Source organism: Schistocerca serialis, chromosome 6 (assembly GCF_023864345.2).
Source record: "Schistocerca serialis cubense isolate TAMUIC-IGC-003099 chromosome 6, iqSchSeri2.2, whole genome shotgun sequence".
Lineage (NCBI taxonomy): Eukaryota > Metazoa > Arthropoda > Insecta > Orthoptera > Acrididae > Schistocerca > Schistocerca serialis.
In genome coordinates this window covers 122517079-122543175 of record NC_064643.1, presented here as the reverse complement: position 1 = coordinate 122543175, position 26097 = coordinate 122517079, and the positions used below count along the sequence as shown (strand labels likewise).

Sequence of the window (26097 nt, the reverse complement as noted above, 5' to 3'; positions counted from 1 at the left end):
GAGAAACGGCTTTTGAAGCTGACTGCAGAATAGGTCTGCCACCAACATACATTTCACGTAAGGACCACGAAGTAAAGACAAATTAGGTCATATAGACGGTCGCGTTTTCCTCGCTGTATTTGCGAGTGGAACAGGAAGGGAAATGACTGGTAGTGGTACACAGTACCTTCTACCAGGCACCGTAGAGTGGCATTAGAAGTGTGTACGTGTCTATGTGGATGCAGAAAACATCCCCCTTGTCACGGACGATGTACTGGTTCGCAGACTCTACAATATAGAATTGTGGTGGAGATAAACGCCAAATATCGGATAACCACTGCAGGTGTGAACGCATGGCGCGGGTGACAATGAGAAGCAGCGTTCTCGCTGTCGGAGTCGTGCGAGGGGTGGAAAGAGTAATAGGGCAGCCATTTCACGCGAAGCCGCTTTCGACACCCGATAGAAGATCGGCGGCTGGAAAAAGCGCCCTGGGGAAACGAAGGGGCCGGCTATCCCTTCCACGCGCTTCCGCTTCAACCCCCTTCTCCGGCGGGCCGCCGCCGCGATTGGCTTCGCCGGACCCACCCTTCCGGCGGCGTCGCCCAATAGCGTGCCGCCGAACACTTGGCCGCGTTTTGCCATTGGCGAGCTCCAGATTCGGCCGCGGAAGTGGCGCGGGCGCGCGCCGCCGCCGCCGCCGCCGCCGCCGCCGCCGCCGCGCTGCGGGGCATATGCGGGCACGCAGTAACGCACGCGGCAGCGAGCGCGCCGGTGACCGCCCGGTCGCCACGGACTCGTCCCACTCCTGAAGACGCGTTGGCCAGCGGGTGCCGAAACGACGCCGAGAGGAAGGGACAGGAGTGGCCTTTGATGCATGCACCTGCAGCTGCTGGATGCGGACCCCAGGTACGGTGCCCGCAGCCGTCTGCACCGGTGATCAACAGTGCCACACCCCTGTCCCTCTCATGCTGCACAGTGGAATACAGTGATCAACTTTTTATACGAAAACACTTAAGGCGAAAATTCGTTTACCACGAGATTATCCTGGGTTCCGACAAAACACCACAAGCTTATCGAACGGTTTACGAATTTTCCATACAAAGCCCGGATATTATTAAAAAAAAAATAGCCTGAAGTGTTCTGTTTAATTAGAACGAACTATTAAAAATACGCCCACAATTCTTTAAAGAATCGAATCCTATGTGTAAAACGACGTCAAAGAACTACTACATTCCAAATGAGTTAATATGTTAAACTTTTGACATTAAACTAGTAAAACCTATATCGCTGATGATGCAAAACCCTGATTATCTTCGTTTTATTAGTTTCGGATTATTCACCCACAGACACGTCAAAACCGAGGTTACAAATTATATTTAATGTCTGTTGCACGTCGCAAGTGCTCTAATTATCAAACGCTGGATGAGTAGAGTCAGTTTTAAGAAAAGCTGGTTTTTCACGCAGCCCAAATTTTATGACGCCATATCTCCTAAGCTACATGTGTTATAGTGCTATAATTTGGCAGGTACACGCTTGTGGCATGTGTAGATAACGTTCGCAAAATGTGTTGCTAATAGAGTTAGCAGCAAAGGAGTAATAAACTCAAACATAATTCCTGATGCTGAAGTTTTACTGCATGAACAGCGAAAATGTAAAAGATAAACCTTTTCTAATTTTAATACTTGAGATTTTCTGATAATCCCTTAACGTACTATAATACAGCGTGTTTATGATTAAACTTTCGCTTCTTGAGCCAGTATACATGGAAAACTATTGACTGTATGGGTACCATACTTTATAGTAACTATATTCAGATTGTGTGCTGCAAGGTTTGCGTTAGACGCCGAAACTCGTTATGGCGATGCAGGATTGCAACACAAGCATCAGTGTGCATTACAGTTGCAGATAGTCAACATAGGTCTGGACAAGATGAGCAACGCGTTATCCGTAAAGCTGATTTATCAAAATAATAGTAATAGTGCTGGTGCACTTCGCGAATATTGATGCATTAAAGGAATGCAGAGAGGTCCTCTTTCGGCACCGGTGTTGAAGAACAGGATTCGAAAAGTCGAACTGACCGGCGATTTGGAAATTGCTCCTGGACGACCGATGGTCCACTTCGCCCAAAAATTGTTGAGGGAGTTGCTGTCGCCATGGCTGAGAATTGTGGCCGCAATGTGCGATCTTCAAACAGTCCACGAGTTGTGTCACGACAGCTGAACATTTCATAGTCCAACGTTGTTTCAGACAGCAGTAGAGCAATCTCTAGAGTGATTCCAGTCTGTCATGGATACAGGTCGTCATCACGTTGATCAATGTTTGTAACGTAAACATGGTACGCAATTAACAAACGTCACCCTGCCACTCGGAACTGAAAATGTGCATATCCTTACATATGTTACCACAATATTTCCTTGTCGTACGATCACTCGTTTGTCGTGGGGGTCCACTCAAGTATCAAAGGTTTAACTGTAACGATCCTGCACCTATTAATGAGTAGATACAACAGCATTTGAAATTTTTGTTGCCCATGGAAGCCGTCAGATGGAGAGCCTGTAACTGGGATCGAGTGACGACGTGACGTTTTAACACTTTGTAGTACAGGCTAGGTATTTTCGTTTAGAATAAGCTATTACGCATGTGACTGGAAGACGATGCGGGCGGCAATCCCGATCCCTGAAATACTTTTACGTTGTTAATTTCGGGTAAACGTGGGGACTCTCCAAATGGTTCAAATGGCTCTGAGCACTACGGGACTTAACAGGTGAGGTCATCAGTCCCCTAGAACTTAGAACTACTGAAACTACTAACCTAAGGACATCACACACATCCATGCCCGAGGCAGGATTCGAACCTGCGACAGTAGCGGTCACGCGGTTACGGACTGAAGCGCCTAGAACCGCTCGGCCACCGCGGCCGGCGGGGCTCTACACTTGTAACAGGTCCACGGCCGATTTCGTATCTATATGTTTGTTTAGTCCTTTCCCAACTCATTGCAAGCGGATAGCAAAGAAAATGATTTGACTTTTCTTCCTGAAATGTTTCCCTTAGTAATTCTTGCTCGGTGGTCATACGAAATGAAAGCAGACTATGAAACACTGCCAGGAGTAATGCATTGTTCATGATACTTTTCCAGTAATCGGTAGATCTCAATAACGCCGCAGCTTCTAAACTGGATGATTGACAATGAATGTTAACCTACACCACGTTGCTTGTTGAGACTGAAGCTGCAGGCAGTTGGCATGTGCTAGAAAGACGAGAGACAAACGCAAACGTGTTGTTCTGAAGATTGGAAACCGGAAGTTGTGGAAAAATTAGATAAAGGCAGATCTCCAGCAAATATTTCCCGAGATTAGGGGATAGCAATACAAACAGTGAGAGACATAAAAAGAAAAAAAAAGAAAACCGCTAAATTTTACAACCAGAGCTGACAACCAAGATCGGATGATCACGCGAAATTAGATGAAGCACTGCATTTGTAGTACCGGCAGAAAAGAGGAGAAAGAGTGCCCGTAAGAGGTCACACGTTAATAGAGAAAGAAAGGGAGTTCTGTATAACTCTGACGACTGAAGGAAACATTTAACGCTTCTTCAGGTCGGCTGACTCAATTTAAACATCGCAACGGGATTCGAGAAACTGCTATTCGGGTTCAGAAACACAGTCGTAACAAAGTCGCGGATGATGCTTTTTTTAGTGTATTCTTTAGTTACATCGAACAGAACAATTTTCTCCCAGGACAGATTTAATGCTGATGAAACTGCCTCATGCTGGAAGGACATGCTCACACGAACTTCAGCCAATCCGACCGAAGCACATACTAATTTTCCGTTATCTGTGCGGACTCGCGTCCGCACTAACCCTTATAATCGGTAGCTTGTTATACTAAGAGAAGTGCGGTCAGTAGTGCGCATCGTCTAAGTGTGTTCACTTTAAGTTTCTCTATCTTCGCCGCATTTGGGGGGGGAATTGTAACTGGCTAATCATTACCGTAGAGAGTGGTGTAGTAAACACCAGATGTTTGCTGTTGCTCCTCTTTTCTTTCGTGGTATTCGGATAAGAAAGCATTTATGTTATACTCAAAATCATTAGCTGTGAAGTCAACATGCAACCGCTTCCGTGTCGACTTCACAGCAGATATCTGTCATGCGGTAAGATCCAACGATGCGTTTGTCAACTAATGCGCTTTGGGCAGGGGTACTCAGAACTGCGGTGGTTCATTCAGAAATGCCTACCGTCGGATAGCAACGGACAGGGAAGGCATCAAAAGCATTTGCAGTAACGAGAATATGCCCATACATTCCTAACGTTTATTCGGCAGAGGATGTTGCTCCTTCCCGTGTAATGGCAGGAGATAGAACTACAGTTCGCATCATCGAGTATAATAACACGACAGGAGGAGATAGTAGCCCGGCGAAGGAAACCCAGCCAGGAACTTCTGCAGGGATGCTAGCGTTAGTGCGTGGCAAAGAACGTGGTGAGCACAAAAATACAGTGAAAAACATTTAACACCGACGGCACCGAAATATCTTTTCGGGTAAAGGAACTTTATGTTGAAAAAGCATGCTTACAAAGAACTGTATTCTTGATTTGGTCAAATCTTATAACATTACAGTAATTCGAATTCCTGTCAAAATTTACTCTTATAGCAACATACTGTACGAAGCCTATATACAGAATATTATGGTTTTTAGGGAAAACATGTGTACTTTTTTATGGTGTCTTTTGTAGCGTCAAATTTCCGACAAATTTTTCACTATCGTTCACCGTTTCATTTATTTCGCGACTCGAATGCGCATCTGAACACCACACACTTTTCGCCATGTTCCACAGTTCTGATTAGTGTGAATGCTATCAAAAATGCTGGCAAACTCGTCGTCCACGTCGACGCGAACTTCCCAGCTTTGAACGATCTGTAAAACGTCCTCGTCTGCGATAATCGGCGCTGGAAAGACGTAAGTGACTGCAAGCAAAGTTTTTGGTGGTACTGTAGGAGAATGTAATAACGAAGAAACTTTCCCGATTTCTCTGACATTTCGCGTAATAAGTGAATTTCCAGTTCCAGTATTTAAAAAAAATCGAAAAAACGAAAACTACTTTGACACAAAATTGATTGAGCAAGACACACATTTCACCGATTTCAGTATTCATTGCTGAATTCGTAATCCGACTAAAGTGTTTCTTGATATTGGGAGTACCCAGGGACGAATGTTGCCATAACAACAGTAACGACCTGTATTTACTTTGTGAGATGTAACGAAAAAAAAAAAACAATAAACTTGAGTGATATCGCGACTGCAGAAAACAGGCATATTTTTTTGGCGATGAAGCGAAATATTTTCATGTTAGACAAGTATTGTTTCGTGGAAAAAGGAGAAAAACTATGTAATTAGGTAAACGGTTTTCTGGTAAGTATACGCAGTTACGGAGAAACTACTAACATCTACTGAACCCTTTACTGTACTCTAATTATTTATTTAGCAATCTCTCATTTAAGCTCCTACACATTAATCACTATAAAACTGAATGCACGGTTACTCTTAAGACAGACACAATAAGAGCGAAAATGCATAAGCGTTAACTGTGTACTTTTACTCTCACTGGTGGATAAGAACACTCGTTCAGTCGGGCAAGAGTTGACACATGAAATCTTTCAGCAACAGCCCCAGAGATAACATCCTAGATTTTCATACTTCGTCCAGTCCTCACGTCACCATTCTTTACATTTATCACACTGTATACAGTCACCATCAAAATCACATACATGCCCTAGGAAAATGCATTTATTTCTCGAATAAGTTTTCTGAGGAGCTAAGAGCAAATTTCCTTTTTGCAGAACGAGGTTTATTCTGCTCTACAACGCACTGTTTTATTTTTCTCTCTTACATTCGCGTATGATTGTCCTCCTTATTCGTTTGTTTCTGTTCAGGTATATTCTACATGATGAGATGATTTACAGCTTTTCGGTCTTCCGCTCCCTTCTGTCAACTGTCAATTTTTGGAAATGGGCATTTTAGAAATGGCCGTGTGCGCTTTCACGCCTGTGGAAGCCATATTTCGCGTCCCTTTCTCTGCTGAGAAGAAAGGATTTTATACCGCGTCGTGACGTGTGGATCGTGGCAGATAAGCCTGTGTTACCTAATCAGCTGCCGCTCAGAATCGAGACTTGCATTTTGACGATATCGCCGTCAGCGTACACGGGAATAGTGAGGGTGGTATGGAGACTATACACAGCACGTAAAACTGCCGGGTTGCTTTGGAGCTTCCTTATAATGTTCAAAATATGAACGAATTCCGTAATCGACAGTAATTTAAAATATTACAGCGAAGGGGATCTCCCTTTCGCATCCCAGAAAACAGACGCCATGACCTTCCCGTATTGCCTTTGCTTTCTTTGGTGGTGTGGGGATCAGCATGTTTCCAGTGATTTGCCGGTTGTTTTGTCTCTGAGGTATATTAGTGGACCCAAGTTTCGCCTTAGGTCACAAAGAGGCGCAAAATATCTTATTGGTTGCTCTGCAAACGGGTGAAACATTGTTCGGACATTTCCAGTCTAAAGCGTTTCTACTCCTACGTTAAGCGCCGCGACACCCGTCTAGCAGATAATTTTATCATATCCAGTACCACGGTTAAAATATGATACGCCCTTTCCCATGACAACCCTATAGCTTCAACAGTTCCTCGTACTTTCAGAAGGTGATCCTTCACGACCATTTCATGCACTTTTGCAATAATTCCTGAGGTAGTAGTAGCACATCTTGGCCGATCAGGAAGTAGATCAACATCAAAGCTGTCCCCATCACATTTAAATTCGTCTGTCCATTTGCAAACAGCTGAATACGAGGGAGAGGAGTCGCAGTGCGTTGTTTTCATACCTTTCTCTACAAAGTACTTAATCACTGCTCGAATCTCGAGTTTTCCATCTACATAAATCACTACACGGGAATGACAACAGAGAGACGCCCGCACCACAGATCTCTACGCAGAGCACTAACAAATCACGTGTTTACTTATAAAGGACGACGTGTTATCAGACGGGAACCTCATTGTGCTAGTGCTGACATCTGGTGGTCATTCCGTGAACTTTTCAAACTTACTATGTGGTTCCTGTGCATCGAGGGAGGAAAATACGAGACCGTTCCCGTGAATCGAAGCTGGGACCTAAACGCCAGCCGCCAGTGGGGCTAATAACGAGACGAGCCCTGTATGGTCCAGTCGTTTTACGCTTGAAGGGCTATGACGGTATCCTTGGTACTGTAGCAGTAATTCGTTAGGTTTTAAAAAAAAAAAAAAAAAAGATCATTAATTTCCAATTACGGTTCCCTTCGATCTTGTACGGCACGAGGCTTAATCTAATTTCGTGGCAGATTAGCATATTTCGCAAGCGACCAATTTTTGTGCCTTTCGCTGCTCCACCTGTCCTTGTCGCCGAAAACATGTTTGGAAAGTGATGGTGGTCGGTGGCCAGCGAAGCAAAACAAGCAAAAACAAAACCCTACATCTGATCTTAAAAAGCCGATCACGTACCGTAGCACCGACATTGCGCCGTTAACACACAAACCGAGAGCTTAGCGCGAGTTTTGCGTTAGGGCCTTAGGAGACGCGAAAGCTAGACCGATTAGGAGGAAGCCAGTGTAGAGAACACGCGGCCAAGCGGAATGTGTTATTCCGGAATATTATGCCACACGCCACTGATGAAGAGAATGTGGAATACGTGACGGTTTACGGGCTATTTTAAAGCCGAAAATCGCAGCGGCAATATCAAAATCTTCAAAAGTCACCAAGTTTGGTACGACGCCGCCAAGCAATAACTCAAATTATATTACTATTGCCCCTCACACAGTGTCCTGGCTTAGGAGACGGGTGTGATCTGATTATTTTACATAAAAATGCAAAAAAAAAAGCCGTCAGAGAGATTGGAAGCAGGAAGCAGTTGGGTATTACATTTACTAAGGGAAGTATCCAGTCTCTGACAGCTGACAACCGCATAAAAACAATTTCAAAATACTTAATTAACGAAACTTAAATCTTTACATATGTACAGCTCGCCAAAGGAACAAAACCAATTACGACCAGCAGATTCACAAAGATCGTAAATGAGTCATTATTTCGCAAAAAGCTAAACATTTTCTTCAAGCACTGCTAGCATATGTTGACACACGCAATACTTACAGAATTATATTTCCCAAAGTAGAACTTGCTTCGTTGTCATACGTACCTCTCTTGTTCCTCATAGCGGTTCAAATGGCTCTGAGCACTATGGGACTTAACATCTGAGGTCATCAGTCCCCTAGAACTTAGAACTACTTAAACCTAACTAACCTAAGTACATCACACACACATCCATGCCCGAGGCAGGATTCGAACCTGCGACCGTAGCAGTCGCGAGGTTCCGGACTGAAACGCCTAGAACCGCTTGGCCATCCTCGTAGCGGTGCAAAAGTGAAATTTCTCTGAAGTCATTAAAACACAGCAAAAATGGAAAAGCGCGCACACTTGACAGGGACGACACATGGACATGCTACATCAGTTTCGCAGCCTCTCCGCCGCAGTAGTTCAGTAACAAATAAACATAATGATCACATCATCCAGATCTTTTCCACGAGCTGTTCCATTAGCTTGCGTTATAATCAGTTCATTGAAATTTCCCGTTCTATGTCGTGTAAGGGAGGAGCGTACCACAACACAGTAACTTCAATTTTTGGGGACCATGTCTCTGTAAGTACTACTACTGTTAACATACGCTCGTAGTGTTTCAAACGTATGTTTAACTGTTTGCTAAATAGCACATAGATTATGGCTTTCGTGAATCTGGTGGTCATAATTGTGTTGTTTCTTCAACGCCATCTTCTCTTAACTCTCAGACATAAACTGTACACATATGCAGAGTTTCCCAGGTAAATGACGATGATGTTTGTTATAACACACTGGTCTCCGTACTTAAAAATAATGTTTATTCGGTTTTAGCCGTTCTAGCTGGAGATGCTTCCCCTGTTAGACTAATTACAAATGAGGGGACCCTATCGACTATTTTCGAGGTAAGAGGTAGTCCTATCTCTCCTCAGGGAATACCCATAGTAATACCTCCCTGGCAGCATGTCATTCTCAATGGCTATAAGTCTTCAGACGTAAAAGGAAATGTTACACGACCATTATTTTTTCACTGTGTATATATGGTCACCCATCCAATTGCTATCCCAGCCCGACAGCGCTTAACTTCGGTGATCTGACGTGAACCGGTGTTACCACTGCGGCAAGGCCGTTGACGTATAGAGTAGACAACATCGGAAGTTCCATGTACTTTTTCGCGGATGATGCTGTAGTATACAGACAAGAGGTAACGCTAGAATATTTTACTGAAATGCAGGAACACCTGCAGAGGATAGATGTTTGGTGGAGTGAATGGGAGTTGACACTCATCACAAACCAATGTAACTTATTGCGTCTACGTAGACAGAAAGACCCATTACTGCGTCCATAACAGTCACTGGAAGCAAATATTTCTATTAAATATCTTGGAGTATGCGTGCGGGGCGATTTAAAGTGCAATTACCACATAAAACTAACCGCAGAAAAGGCTGATGCCAGACTGAGATTCACTGGAGGAATCCTCAGAAAATTTAGTCGATCAAAAAACGAGGTAGCTTACAAAACCCTCGTTAGACCAGTACTTGGATACTGCTTGTCAGTATGAGATCCGCAGTGAATGGGATCGATAGAGGAAACAGAGAAGGTCCAGAGAAGAGCAGCGCGTTTTGTTACAGGTTCTTTTAGTAAGCACAAAAGCGTCACAGAGACGATCAAGCAGCTCCAGTGGAAGACGCTGCAAGAGAGGTGATCTCCATCGAAAAATGGTCTACTGTTACGGTTCCGAGAGAGTAAGTTTCTTGAAACGTGAACAAACGCAATGCTTCCCCCTACGTGTATCTAGCAGAATGACCACGAAGATAAAATTAGTGACATTCGAATCCACACGAAGAGTTGCCGCCAATCCTTCTTCCCGCGAGCCGTCGAGACTGAAACGTAAAAGGGGAGAAATGACAGTGGTACACGAAATACCCTCAGCCACGCACCGCAAGGTAGCTTGTGGAGTATAAATGTGAATGTAAACTACAACAAGGCGAGGTGAGAAATTTGACAGCGCTCTTTGTCAAATACCAGCTGAGTCTACTAAAATGCCGTGTCTAAGTAAGAAGTTTAAGTGGAATCGCCGTTGCTTCTACTAAACGTGCGTGCGACGCAGTATAGTAAACATGAATGTAGTTTCGTCGCGTTGAAGATTCAGAGAACGGAATGTCATCTGGTCTGCATTAACAATGTCGATTTCAAGGGCGTGCCTCTTGCTGCCAGAACGCGACGACGGGGGGAACAATGGCGTTGCAAAACTCCTCGAAATACGGCCCCGAATCTCTAAGAAGCGGAGCCAGTTGATCCAGGCGCTGATATCCAGAAGGGCGACACGGAGTTTGCTCGCAGGCGCGCGAACCGAACCAATACGGCATAGGACTACCTTTCGCTCCACTGCCGGCGTCCCATTCCTAGTGCAGTGCACCCATGAAGCTAATCCTAAACGAGGAGAGAGTTCTACGAGATTCCGAGTAACCGCATGGTACTTATTAATACGTTTCGGTAAACAAGCGCTAGCTTTCCGAAATGCAATGTTTTATGCGACTCGACAGTTTCGTTATCTCGCTTCTTTGATCTTTGCTACCCGTCTCTACCCCCGCCTGTCTATTCTTGCCATGGGCGACCCTCGCCGTCGAACATGGAGAGTGCTTGTAGCTAGTGCCGCCGGAACGCCACCGTCTTCGTATAATAAAGCTACTTCCACTCAGTTTGCTGTTGAGCTGTATGCTGCTATTATAGCTTCAAAGTGTAGGAGCATGTAGAGGGTCTATACAAGTGAGATGAAATCGCAGACAGTTTTATAGACATGGAAGACGTCGTAGATTAATATCAAGTGGGAGACATGGTACTGCGAGGACAATTTGACGGAGCACTGAAAGATTCAAGTCGAAACAAGGCCCAGGAGTAGATGACATTCCGTCACACCTGCTTATAGTATTGGGAGAGCCAGCCATGACAAACTCTTCCATCTGGTGAGCAAGATTTATAAGGCAGGCGAAATACCTTCAGATTTCAAGAAGAATATAATAATTCCAATTCCCAAGAAAGCTGGTGCTGACAGGTGTGAATATTACCGAAATACCATTTTAATAAGTTATGGTTGCGAAATACTAAAAATACTAAAAAATTTACAGAAGAGTGGAAAAATACTAAAAAAATTTACAGAAGAGTGGAAAAACTGGTAGAAAGCGACCTCGGAAAAGACCGGTATGGATTCGGGAGAAACGTAGGAACACCTGAGGCTACACCGACCCAACGACTTACCTTAGAAGATAGGTTAAGGAAAGGCAAACCTACGCTTATACCATTTGTAGACTTGGAGAAAGCTTTCGACATTTTCGACTGGAATACTCTCTTTCAAAATCTGAAGGTAGCAGCGGTAAAGTACAGGGAACAGAAGTCATACCGCAGTTATAAGAGTCGAGGGTCATGAAAAGGAAGCAATAATTGAGAAGGGAGTGAGACAGGGTTGTATCCTATCCCCAATTATTATTCAATTTGTACATTGAGCAAGCAGCGAAGAAAACAAAAATTCAGAGAAGGAATTAAAACTCAGAGAGAAGAAATAAAAACATTGAGATTTGCCGAAGACGTTGTGATTCTGTCAGAGACAGCAAAGGACTTGGTAGAGCAGACCACCACCTCTGAAGGTCTCGCTGTATGGTGGTACAACATGCAATGTGTGGTTTTCATAAGCAATAAAAAGGGTGGAAATGATGTTTATGTTGACCTCTATTCAAATTTTATGTACAGGTTCCGGAACTCTCGGGACCGAGGTGATGCAAAACTTTCTTTGATGTATTTTTATATGTAGGCTTACTGACTTTTAAAAAAAGTGTTCGGTTGGATAATATAACAACAGTGGATGGTAGATCATAGCGTAGATTACATACTGAACTGCACGAGCAGAAACAGCATCAACAAGAAAACGCAGCTGCTAACATTGAAGTATATCAATTTAAAGGCCGGGAAACAGCATGTAAAAACTTTTTTTTAACGTTGCACTCTATGGCTCGGTGACGTAAACGGTAGCTGAAGCAGACCGGAAACGACTGCAGGATTTTTATCATGGGGTTGGAGAAGAGTCCTACAGATTTTAGGACAGAGAGAACGACCAGCAAAATCAAGGCAGAAGAAATATTTTCAAGGAACGGAGGTACGTACCTATGGGTTGCTCATGTGTGCATACCTATGCGTTATCCCCTTGAGTTGTGAAATTAATAGAAGGAAAAATTCCTGGAAAGAATGTAAGATGAAGCCCAAGATTTTAGTTCATCGGGCACATAAAACACTACCATAAATTGGCAACGTATTGGGAGCTGAAAAGAACTACGGAAGATAGGTAACTGCTGACAACCAGCCTACGGATTGAATACAAAAGAAGAAGGCATTTTCTCATACATTCACAGCAGTAATAGTCTACATGCAGCGCTGTCACTACACAATGAGAAGCACACAACACGCCGTCCTACTTTATACTTCTGGCAGCTGAAATTGGTTTTGTTCGCAGTATGTGATACAGCGGTTTTCACCAGCAGGGATTTCCAGCTCAAGGGAAATGCGCTGGAGGTGATGGTGCTAGGCCCGAAGCTAGAGACACGATTCCGCTGTCGACAGCGCATGTGGACTTACGTGCGGTCTGACACCAAAACGAGTCGACTGCTTGGTCACCTTGACAGTGGGGACTGGTTTTCTGGAGTAAACTGTATTAAATTGGTTTTTGCAGTCGTGACGTTATAAAAAATATTGTTGACCGATGCGGGAGCAGGGAACTGTCTGTAATTATGGATCAGCCTTAACGGTGAGGGCATTTACGTTCCAAACCGGGCGTCCGTGCGCGCAAGGTCTGCTCGCGGACGGCCCTGGCTTTGCTGTGCGAATTTCCTGCCGAGCAGCGTACGGCTGAGGAAGACACGCGGATCGTTACTCTGAGCACATTTTTCCGTGCCAAAGGCCAAACGCGTCACGCGTAAAACTCATTCGTAGCCAAAGTGAGCTGTAATTATTACATTCTGCAAATAATGATGGAACATTACCGCATCACCCGTGTGCGCAGGTCATTAGAGAAATATGTACAACGTTGGGCGCCCTCCAAAGGATCGTTATAGAATCACTCATATTCACAAGGAACTCATTTGGCCTTTCCAAGCGAGCGGCACTGACATGCTATTGGCTGATGCATAGCTACTCAAGAACGTTTGCAAAACGAGAGACTGTGCACCTCTGATGCGTCTAAAGGCGAAGTAATGAGTCTTGTTACAGACTAAGAAAAACTACAATTTTTATTTGCAGAATAAGCAGTCAGCTCGTGAATTTAGCCACGCCAATTAGATAAAAAGAAACTGTGCAAGGCGATTCAGCGCGCAATAGATACATCAAATCCGCAGAAAAAGCAACATGTGGCTGTTTGTGGAGAGATTTTGATGCATGCTACAGATCAGAAGGCACCTATCCTGCTAAACGAGTCGTAAGTCAAAAAAAAATAGGACATACCGGTCAGCTGCAATATATTTTAGCGCCTGCACCGTTCCATGTACTTGGTATTTCGCTACCTGACAATCGCTAAGGTATTTATAATAAAACCGAGGATGACTTTAACTACTGCTTTAACTGCTGACCAGCTACAGAAAAGTTTAACATTTACAAGCCTAAATAATACGGAACAAATAAATATTTCTCATGATGAGGAAAGGTGTTACCTAAAACCCCAAAATGATCAATTCAGTTCCGCAAGAAGCAGGGAAGCCTAAAATGCGTAAATTTTCGCTGTTAAGGGACGTACCACAACTCCAAAGATAAACACCAGATGGAAAAGATTTTAAAATGCGGTGATTTATTTGTTATGTCACCAACCACTGCCATTCATCTGTGAAACTCTGCGTTTATGTATAACCGATGTTTGAATTTTTACGACTCTAAAGACTCTATAGAAACGCAAGTCAGTCAAGAGATAACGTCGTGTAACAAACAACTGTCACCAACAGATCTGTCCGGTGACAGAGTGGTTAGCGCGACGGAATATCATAGCTAACGGCCCGGGTTCGATTCCCGGCTGGGTCGGAGATTTTCTCCGCTCAGGGACTGGGTGTTGTGTTGTCCTTATCATCATCATTTCATCCCCATCGACACCCAAATCGCCGTAGTGGTGTCAACTCGAAAGGTGTACCCGATGGGAGGCCCTAGCCACACGACATTTCCATTTTACCAACAGATCTGCAAGTCATAAATGAGGTATTATTTGACGAACAGCTAAACATTTGCTTGAAACAATACATATTAACACTTGCCTACAAGAGATATTCCCTGTGTTGTATGATCTTCCGTAGTTGCTCCTCGAAGTGTAAAGGTGGAGTTTCAGTGATGTCATTAAAACGCAGCGGAATGGGAAAAATCGTGACAAAGGTCTGGATAATGTGATCCCCGTCCTTTTTGGTAATGTATTACTGCAGTGCCGATACATCGAAAATGTATTAGCATGTCCACAAGTAGTCTTGTAAAGTTTACATACTGTTCCATTCCGCTCTCTCTTTATCACTTTACGGAAACAGGTAAAACTATCTAACAGACGAAAGAAGCTCAATGTAGGAAAGAAAACAACGATCGAATCAAGTTATCGACTCGCCTGTCTCATGGCCGTGTCAGCAGAAGGAACAGAGGTAGACCGTAGAAAGCGAAGGCCTCTGGACAGTGGATGACTGGAAACGCGTGATTTCGGTTGCTCCACCACGGTATACCCTGAGGCAATCCGATGGAAGAGTACGAGTTCAGCTAATGCCTGAAGAACGTTACCTGCCGTCACTGGTGGTGCCAACAGTGAAGCATGGAGAAGCTGGTTTTACGGTATGGGGGTGTGTTTCGAGATTACAGTGTGATCCTCGTATTGTGCTTAAGAAAACGGTAAATGCGGAAGGATACGAACATACACTCCTCGAAATGGAAAAAAGAACACATTGACACCGGTGTGTCAGACCCACCATACTTGCTCCGGACACTGCGAGAGGGCTGTACAAGCAATGATCACACGCACGGCACAGCGGACACACCAGGAACCGCGGTGTTGGCCGTCGAATGGCGCTAGCTGCGCAGCATTTGTGCACCGCTGCCGTCAGTGTCAGCCAGTTTGCCGTGGCATACGGAGCTCCATCGCAGTCTTTAACACTGGTAGCGTGCCGCGACAGCGTGGACGTGAACCGTATGTGCACTTGACGGACTTTGAGCGAGGGCGTATAGTGGGCATGCGGGAGGCCGGGTGGACGTACCGCCGAATTGCTCAACACGTGGGGCGTGAGGTCTCCACAGTACATCGATGTTGTCGCCAGTGGTCGGCGGAACGTGCACGTGCCCGTCGACCTGGGACCGGACCGCAGCGACGCACGGATGCACGCCAAGACCGTAGGATCCTACGCAGTGCCGTAGGGGACCGCACCGCCACTTCCCAGCAAATTAGGGACACTGTTGCTCCTGGGGTATGGGCGAGGACCATTCCCAACCGTCTCCATGAAGCTGGGCTACGGTCCCGCACACCGTTAGGCCGTCTTCCGCTCACGCCCTAACATCGTGCAGCCCGCCTCCAGTGGTGTCGCGACAGGCGTGAATGGAGGGACGAATGGAGACGTGTCGTCTTCAGCGATGAGAGTCGCTTCTGCCTTGGTGCCAATGATGGTCGTATGCGTGTTTGGCGCCGTGCAGGTGAGCGCCACAATCAGGACTGCATACGACCGAGGCACACAGGGCCAACACCCGGCGTCATGGTGTGGGGAGCGATCTCCTACACTGGCCGTACACCACTGGTGATCGTCGAGGGGACACTGAACAGTGCACGGTACATCCAAACCGTCATCGAACCCATCGTTCTACCATTCCTAGACCGGCAAGGGAACTTGCTGTTCCAACAGGACAATGCACGTCCGCATGTATCCCGTGCCACCCAACGTGCTCTACAAGGTGTAAGTCAACTACCCTGGCCAGCAAGATCTCCGGATCTGTCCCCTATTGAGCATGTTTGGGACTGGATGAAGCGTCGTCTCACGCGGTCTGCACGTCCAGCACCAACGCTGGTCCAACTGAGGCGCCAGGTGGAAATGGCATGGCAAGCCGTTCCACAGGACTACATCCAGCATCTCTACGATCGTCTCCATGGGAGAATAGCAGCCTGCATTGCTGCGAAAGGTGGATATACACTGTACTAGTGCCGACATTGTGCATGCTCTGTTGCCTGTGTCTATGTGCCTGTGGTTCTGTCAGTGTGATCATGTGATGTATCTGACCCCAGGAATGTGTCAATAAAGTTTCCCCTTCCTGGGACAATGAATTCACGGTGTTCTTATTTCAATTTCCAGGAGTGTATTTGACAGCATTGTGTATTGCGTACAGTGGAGAAATGGATTACGATGATTGTATCAGCACTATCGAGCACCCTGTATAAAGCAGCGTCTATGAGGTAATGGTTTAGGTACAATAACATTCGTGAAATGGACTACCCTGCCCACGGTCTTCACCTGAACCCAGTGGATGAGTCAGAACGTCGACTTCACTCCAAACCCCAGCGTCCAACTTCACTACCCTCTCTGGTCTCGGCCCTTGAGAAAGAATGATCTGTCATTCCTCCAGAGGTTTTCCGACACCTTTTTGAAAATGTCCCAAGCGGAGTTCAGTCGTCATAAAGGTGAAGGGTGGACACATCCCATATTAATGATCAGTAATAGGTGTCTGGATGCTTTTGATCAGGCCGGCCGTTGTGGCTGAGCGGTTCTATGCGCTGCAGTCTGGAATCGCGCGACCGCTACGGTCGCATGTTCGAATCCTGCCTCGGGCATGGATGTGTGTGATGTCCTTAGGTTAGTTACATTTAAGTAGTTCTAAGTTCTAGGGGACTGATGACCTCAGATGTTAGGTCCCATAGTGCTCAGAGCCACTCTTTATCAGATAGTGTGTAACTCGCGAAAAGACCATGAGCGTTAGAAAAGAAAAAAAAAAATACGCATGCGGAGGCTTATCATTAGTCATTCTACCAGCGCCCCGTTCGCGACTGGAACTGGAAAGAGCGGAAGTGGCAGCGATGCAGGAAGTTGCCTGCACCACACGTTGTAGGAGGGTTTGCAAGTATAGATTGCGAACTTTCGCCCTGAAGCAGAAGTCATTGCGTATGAGAGTACGTAAGCGTATAATGTGCGGCATGTAATCGCCCGAGCGGCGAGAAAAGAAAACAAGCGCCGGCAGAGAGAAGTGTACTGGATGCGCGGGCCAGCAGGCGCAGCGCGGCGTCCTTGGCGACGGAAAGAGAACCGCCGCGCCGCGGCGCGCTGGACTCCAGCCGCTGCCGCTGGAAGGAGGAGGAGGAGAAGAGGAAGAGAGGAGCAGCCAGCGGGAAGTGTGCCAGCCGGCCGCAGCGCGTGCCCGGCGGGCGGCGAGTGGCGCGCGCCGCGTTGCGTAACGCTGCCATAGTAACTGTTCATTCAGCAGCTCCTGGACCGGTTCCAGCCCAGCCGTCAATGGAGGCTGAGCGCCGCGTCTGCAGGCGCCCCTCGAGGTGGGCACCGCGCAGCACGCGCCGCAACGCTTGGTTGCCTGCCGTGCAGGCGCAGCAGTTTACGATACACCTTCCCTGGGATACACGTATCGCGACAGGTATCGGATGGACGCTCTAAATCTTACTCCGTCCTCTGCCTCTTCCTCAGTGTTGTTGCGGTCTTCAGTGAAAAGACTGGTTTGATCCAGTTCTCCACGCTAGACTATTTTTAACCCACGATGCACACAGAGGGGTGTTATAATTTCAACGTTTGTATTTGTGGCAATGTAGCTCCCAAACGAAAGATCAGATTTTAACACAGTTCGTTTTTATTTGAAAGCTGGTTTAATCGGGACGGTTATTAGCTGTGTTCCATGAAAGCCTGTTCCGCCATACAAATTTCATCAACTAAATTATGTAAAAATGTTTTCTGCTGCGCGCTATCTTGATATAAGCCTACGTAATACATAAGAGCTACATCAAGTTACCTAGTACTTGTCTGTGGCGATATAATAAAAGTCCTAGAGAACATATGTGCATCTTTTACGGTCGACCATCAATGATAATTTTTTACTTCAGAAGTCGCCTGTTCCAGCACCTTCAAAGCAGAAAAAGGCTGGTCGTGACTCAACTGTAAAAGAGTAACTTATGCTTTCGCAGACTTCTTTGTAGTTATTGGCTCTGAACACTATGGGACTTAACATCTGAGGTCATCAGTCCGCTAGAACTTGGAACTACTTAAACCTAAGGACATCACACACATCCATGCCCGAGGCAGGATTCGAACCTGCGACCGTAGCGGTCGCGCGGTTCCAGACTGTAGCCCCTAGAACCACTCGGCCACTTCGGCCAGCTAGTTATTTTTGAGGTCTACAATTGACTACTAAATCAAATGATTTTGCCCCAGTAGTTAGGCAGCCAATTGCAAGAGAGCCAATGGCAGCCCATTTTCTTCCGACCTGGTTTAGAACTATCGCCACTGCTCATTGCTTATTTTACCTACATTAGCTAAATATATACTAAAACATAGTCAATTAATATATCTGTGAGTTAAAAAAGGAAACACGTAAATCGCATAAGTGAAAGAGATCTTGCTTCTCAATCTCGTGTTCCGCCCCTAGAAGTATTTGTGTGGATGTAATAGTAAAATATGAAGTTTAAAAGCATCAAATGCACTTGAATTAAAATTTTAAAAAGAACGACACAAAAAAATTCTAGAAAGTAAAAAAATAATACGTATTTCCCGTTGAAGTTTAATATAAGTAGTAATATACTGATCCAAGCGTAGTCGCGTCGGCGGACCGATAAGTAAATAAAACAAAAACAATATACCTACAAATAGGAAAACATATGTAGTTTAAACACATGTCAGCTACCTAGGCAATCCACGTCAATATCAAAGCAATAGTATCAAATTCTTGAGCCTAAGTCTTAATTAATTTGTTTGGAAAAATTCGCATTACAGACATGACCGTCAACGTCGCCTGCCCTCACACTACTGCACGTTGCGGTCGCCGCATCTGGCCATTTCACGGCCCGCGCGCCGCATACCGCGCTCCGCGCGACTCGCGCTCGCTATATAATGAAGCGTGAGTCAGCACGCTATCAACGTCGTTTTTTATTTTACTACACCTGTGTACGGCTCCATGTTTTTTATTCAAGTGTCTACTGTTTTTTATGTTTTGTTTTTCTGTCTTCGTTGTGTCTATTTGTACTGTCTGTGGCCGAAGAGCGGCGTAATATTGCCGCTGCCGGCCCACCTTTTGTAGAGGTGTTCAAATAACAATAAAGAAAAAAAAGCCAGTACGCTATCATCAACCCACTGCAGGACGTAGGTGTGGTGAGACAGATTAATGCATTAAGCTAACTTCGTACGTAATTATGTAAAATATGATACAAAATAAATAGGTAACTCTCTTCTTTAACAATGTTAGGTTGATCAAGGACAGACTGCTTTTCATATTTTTATTTTCTAAGTAATTATAACTTCACTAGCTATTTTGAGGTGTCGATGTAGGCCGCCCAGGCCTGGAAGAGATGACGGCAAACAGACTTATAGCCAGCAGTAATGAAAGTATGCTGTTCTAAGAATGATATCTGGTGTAAACATACTTTCATTTACTTAGCAGCCCCCCGCTGCTTATACGAAACTTAAACGGGCAACACTTCAACACTTCTTTTTCTTACTTTTTAAAGGCTTTTTTCTGTCAGGTGCTTCTTTTCTTCAATTTTTAATTTAAGTTTGTGTACAAGACTCTTCTCTGCATAGTTACTACAACCTGGATCCACTACACTACAACCCGCGGAATTACTTAGAACGCGATACTGCGCCAACAGACCGATCATGCTATGAACATAATGGAGATAAGAACTTTAAAGAAACGGTCAAGTGTTGATATCATTAATGGCCCGAAATCACCAGCAGAACAAGCTAACGAGACCTCCGTGGGAACAGGAAATTTGGGTGCCAGGAATGTTCTTGTAACTAGTGCCTTTAGACACGTTAAAAACTTGAAAATTTTAGGCCGTAGCGGAAAAATAGAAGTTTCGAACAGGCACGTAAATTAACAGTGGAATGCACACTCTACCCGTCTATACATATACATATTATGTGACGACTAAGCTCAGGAACTGTAGAGATTTTGATATGGTGTTCAGTGATACATAGACTGATTCACGAGAAAGCTTTGCGTCCAGAATTTTTCAGCGCTGCGCAGCACAAGTCCTCCAGCCGTGGAGTGGATACACGCTGCTGCCGGTGCAGGTCGCTAGTGTATGTTTCAAAATAAGATTCTCATGACACTTTCGATATCTTCGACAATTCCAAACTACCGCGTTCCAGCTAACGCTAGACCTCAGGCTATGCTAAGTTCAGGCTGTCACTGCAACTCAAAACATAGTTCCCCCCACTCGCATCTCCACTATACATATACAGGTCTAGTGAACAACTTCATCTAACCTACACCCCACAAGAAATACACGACATAGTATTATCAAAACATGCACCCGAAATTTAGAATTAAAACAACCAAACGAAATATCCCAGACGTCACATGCTTACCATATGACGCCACACTTCGAAGAATACACCCATAGCCTGCGCTGTTCATTAGACGTGAATTAGCTTACTGTAGTCAAGCATTGGTCTAGTCCCGCTACTTGTTTTACCCCACACCTCCCCATCACCACACACACACTTGTGTCCCAGCAACATATCACTTCTGCTATTCAAGCTGTGACATAGATTTATTTTCTTTGTAATTCGATTTGGCACTAGTTATCCGATCTACACGTCTTCAGTATTCGTCTGTGGTTCCATATTTCATAAGCTTCTACTCTTTCCTTGTCCGAACTGTTTTTAGTCCACATTTCTGACCCATGCATGTTCAAGACCACACTCCAGGAAATTTCTTCAGAAAAGACTTCCTGACACTTACATAGTTGTTCTATGTTACATTTTTCTCCAGACACACTTTTCTTGCTATTACCCTCTGCATTTCCTAATCTAATTCCCTCACAATAAACAGATTTTTTCTCATGATAATGTCTTCCTCAGTACTTTCGACCGGCAGATGTATGTATGTACGTATGTATTAAACCGGGGACCTAGAAAGGACGTACAGGCTTGGTCCCGCCGTAACCCTCAGTGGTTCACAACCCCAGAACAGGCCACAGCAGTCCACCCCACCGCCGCCCCACACCGAACGCAGGGTTATTGAGGGGTTCGGCCCCCAGCGGACACCACCAGGAACGTCTCATACGAGAAGAGTGTAACCCCAAATGTTTGCGTGGTTGAGTAATTATGATGCACGCGTACGTGGAGACAGTGTTTGAGCAGCAATCGCCGTCAGAGTGTAACTGAGACGGAGTAAGGGGAACCAGCACGCATATGTCGAGGTAAATGGAAAACCTCCTTAAAAACCATCCACAGGGTGGCCGGCACGCCGGACCTCGACACTAATCCGCCGGGAGGATTCATACCGGGTCCCGGCACGCTTTCCCGTCCGGGAAGCAGCGCGTTAGACCGAGCGGGTAGCCGGGCGGGCCGACCAGCAGATCCTAAAAGGCGGTCTGTTCCATCTCCGTAATACTTTTCGCAAGAGGATTCCACCTTCATTAAACCAATCAGTAGAGCCCCACATCCTCGGGAAATATAACAGGTGTAGTTTCGCCTCGCCTTCAACCGTTCGCAGTATCAACATAGTCAGGCCTTGTTAGCTAAGGTTACAAGGCAGATCAGCCAGTCATCCAGACTGATGCCCCTACAACTACTGAAAAAGCTGCTGACCCCTTTCAGGAACCATATGCTGCTCGGACCTCTCTACAGATAACCCTCCGATATGGCTATTTCTTTTTCCCCACAAAAGTTGGTGTAAAATGTTTCGCTGACCCTTGAGTAGCAGCAAGTGGTTGACTTCGTGGCACACACATTTGCCATCTGCAGCGCAAAGAAGCTAACCAGTGGTTGAGCGACGGACGACAGCTTCCCACCACGGTACGAGTAGATGCGCAGCCGAGCGGAACCCGATCCAGAGCGGCCCTCTGGACGCGACGGCGGTCACGTACTGCTACGCGCTCGTCCTTTGTTTCGCCACATCGCCGCCTGTCGAGGCGTCAGTGCCAAAGGGTGTTGGGTGTCGGGCCGCTACAAAAGATGGCCGGGACACTCGAGAAACCATGTTAGAACACAAAGGGCAGCCGAGAGGAGGGAGCAAGCACCCACTTCCCGTATCATGTGAGCGACGTTCTCCTCCAGCGGTTCCCTCGAGACCAGCCCGTTTAACAGATGCCAATCAGTTTAAAACTTACCGCGTATCACCGTGAGATGCAGTGATAGAGCTGCTCCCGAGCGGAACCGACACTGCCGTATGCTGTGCTATCCAGGGTGTCCCAGAAGGAGTGGTCAAATTCAGCGATATGGCAGGAACGATCATTTGAAGCAAAAAAACTTCAAATCAACATATATCTGTGAAACACGTCGAATGTACATTCTCATTTATTTACTGTATAATGCAATGCATTGCCAGGTTTACATATGTACAACAGCTAGTAAACATTACAACACGCCTTTTACAAAGTATGAATTGTAAAATAAGTATTTTTAACACATTCACACTACAGCTGTTATGCGGTTCGCAATAAATGTTCGAATATTCCACGGTCAAATTCAGTGCGTTTGTCCACTCTTGGGAGAGCATGTTCCTATACGTTCAGATGAAAAATGGGAACTTGGAAGAACGTGCTGAAAACTTCGTTAAGTACTCTACGATGGGGGATACGACATGTCGGAAAGCGCCAACGATATTCTTCGGTAGCAGGAGCACTACCATCGCAGAAGCCCTAAACATACACCATTCCTGAACAATCGTCATTAGCGTAGATGTACGGCATTTTATCCAGTGCGTGTGCAAACGCAGTTAACAAACGCTTCTCTCTGATACACTCTCAGTCTCTCACACTATTTGGCTCCCAACACACCGAGGACAACTGTGCGTTCAACGGGCTAGTTTCGTGGCCGAGCAAAGGGGCTGAAAGCAGCACGGAAGGTTGGGCAAGAAAAGAACGTCAAAGAGGTTGGCTGGGTAACACGCATACGTCCGCTCCACTAGCCCAAAAACAAATGTACATTAAATATTTTAAAATGAACTTCAACAGTCTCGACCGCAAGAATCTCTATTATTGTGGTTACCGGTTTCGGTCAGTTACAGACCATCTTCAAACATCATATCATGTTCGTAGGCTTGGTGGCGAACGGAGCAGGTGTTACGAACTCCACGAACGTCAACTACAGTCCGTAACGCCTGCTCCAGCAACACCGTTGATGTTCATTTTAAAGTCCTAAGAAAATGTTCTCAAAAACTACTTATACATCAAATATGTTCTGCCGACCGCGGTGGCCATGCGGTTCTAGTCGCTCAGTCCGGAACCGCGCGACTGCTACGGTCGCAGGTTCGAATCCTGCCTCGGGCATGGATGTGTGTGATGTTCTTAGGTTAGTTAGGTTTAAGTAGTTCTAAGTTCTAGAGGACTGATGACCACAGATGTTAAGTCCCATAGTGCTCAGAGCCATTTGAACCATTTTTTAAATATGTTCTATCTCGGAAATCATTTGGAATAGGGCACATGTCCACATGAAGTTTTTTGCTTCAAATGAGCGTTTCTGTCATATACCTGAATATTGATCATTTTTCCTGGGATACCCTGCACATATTCACTCAGAATTAACTGCAATCTGCCCTGCAATCAGACGAGAGAATCGATTTGTTACATCAGAAACACAGGTGGCTATTCCCATTCCCGGATGCTTATTACCAACCTACCTCTTGCTTCTTATTGTTAAAAGGAATTAAATTAAATTAGTTCTTCAGCAATAGTAGTTATTTCAACTTTTTGAGCAACATTATGGACCTTAAACAATCGTACTCCTTTCAACAATCACAGTCTCCGTTTAGTCACATACATCGACTTATTACATAAAAGTTCGAATTATGAAATTTATAAATTGCTTTTACTCACAAGAAATTGGGTAGGAGAAGAGATCTTCTTTGATCAGCAGTCGCATTTTCGAAAGCTGCTTATTGATGTCAGTAAACATTCAGAGGGTCCACATATATGATTTAAATTACACACATTATTACAAAAGTAATATGTATTAATTATTGCAGAATTGACGTGTGCTAGTTACAAACTCTATAAAACAGCTGCGATACTTCTTCGACATATGAAATAGCTCCCTGAACTGAATCTAGTTCTTCTACAGAAGAAATATCATCCTGAACAGTTTCGGAAACATTTTTCGCACTCTGATGTTATTACTTCAAAAATATGGTTCTGGAAGCATTCAACAGCTTCTCTAGGTGATGGAAATCGTTTGGCAAAAGGAAACAAATCAGGTGAATATTGGCAATCAGACGTTAACTCCATGGTTTGACGAGCTGTATAACAAATGGCATTGTCGTCATGAAGAATGTTGCGACGTCGTCTCCTGTTTTTCCGGATTTAATGAATGATGTGGGACAAACACATTGTTTCCAGAATGAGATTTTCGCTCTGCAGCGGAGTGTGCGCTGATATGAAATTTCCTGGCAGATTAAAACTGTGTGCCGGACCGAGACTCGAACTCGGGACCTTTGCCTTTCACGGGCAAGTGCTCTACCAACTGAGCTACCCAAGCATGGCTCACGCCCCGTCCTCACAACTTTACTTCTGCCAGTATCTCGTCTCCTACCTTCCAAACTTTACAGAAGCTCTCCTGTGAACCATGCAGAACTAACACTCCTGAAAGAAAGGATATTGCGGAGACATGGCTTAGCCACAGCCTGAGGGATGTTTCCAGAATGAGATTTTCACTCTGCAGCGGAATGTGCGCTGATATGAAACTTCCCTGCAGATTAAAACTGTGTGCCGGACCGAGACTCGAATTCGGGACCTTTGGTTTGGAAGGTAGGAGACGAGATACTGGCAGAAGTAAAGTTGTGAGGAGGCGCCGTGATTCGTGCTCGGGTAGCTCAGTTGGTAGAGCACTTGCCCGCCAAAGACAAAGGTCCCGAGTTCGAGTCTCGGTCCGGCACACAGTTTTAATCTGCCAGGATGTTTCAAACAAATTGTTGTATATCGTTGAGCAATAGCTGTTCTTCGATCTTCTATTGTAACCATCGCGAAATGTCAAATGGGCTGATTTTGATTTCGGTTCATCTGGGAACACCCATACAGTTGACTTCTGTTCAGTTTCCGGCTCATTCGAATGTAATGAGGTTCATTTCCCTTTTAAGACGTTGTATACAGATTTTACGTTTTCTCGGTTCACTTTTTTCTGCATTTCTTCACACTTAGTAAGCTCGTGTCCGAGCTTCGGTCAAGTTGTGTGCAATCTATAGTGAGCAGACAGATCGTTTTCGCAGATGGAAGTTCATGCAAACCCTACAGTGCCGTAGTCTTCAGTAAGCCTAAGGACGACACTGTCTCATCACAAGTAAGTCAGGCGCTGATCCACTTCAATCACAGCATGGACGACTTTCTCTCTCTCTCTCTCTTTATTTTGTTATTTTTTTTTTTATTTTTTTTTTTTTACGACGATCGATTTTGATTGAATTCCTGCAGACGATTGGTGCTTGGTGCAGCATTTGACCGTTGACCCGGAATGTAAACAGATTTAACTTACTGCGTATTAACAGGCAGAGAGACTCACTTTTGTATGATCACACTATTACAGAACACTCACTGGAAACGGTCGCATCCACAAAATATCTAGAAGTATGAGTACGGAGCGATGTAAAGTTGAAGTGCCACATAAAATTTATCGCAGGTGAGGCAGATTCTACACTGAGATTCATCGGAAGAATCTTCGGGAAATGTGGTTCAGTCACAAAAGAGGCAGCTTATAAAGCCCTAGTTCGACTAACGCTATAGTATTGCTCGTTATTTTGGAATTAGTACCATAGAGGATTGATAGAGAAGATCCAAAGAAGAGCAGCACCTTTTGTTA

The 26097-nt window shown here is 45.2% G+C and overlaps 1 protein-coding gene and 1 non-coding gene across 3 annotated transcripts in view; one reads left to right on the top strand and one right to left on the bottom strand.

Moving 5' to 3' along the window:
- Positions 1-26097, top strand: part of LOC126483825 (uncharacterized) — an 84006-nt gene that overhangs the window by 17939 nt on the left and 39970 nt on the right. Inside the window, exon 1 of one of the 2 annotated variants that reach the window (XM_050107024.1) lies at positions 754-885. The exons of the other annotated variant lie outside the window; for it this stretch is intronic. Coding sequence (XP_049962981.1) covers positions 854-885 — 32 coding nt within the window. The 5' untranslated portion in view covers positions 754-853. Of the gene's footprint in view, positions 1-753; positions 886-26097 lie in introns of those variants that run through there. 2 annotated transcript variants of the gene reach the window in all.
- Positions 24713-24787, bottom strand: Trnas-uga (transfer RNA serine (anticodon UGA)). The gene has a single exon. It is a non-coding gene; the product is annotated as a tRNA-Ser (tRNA).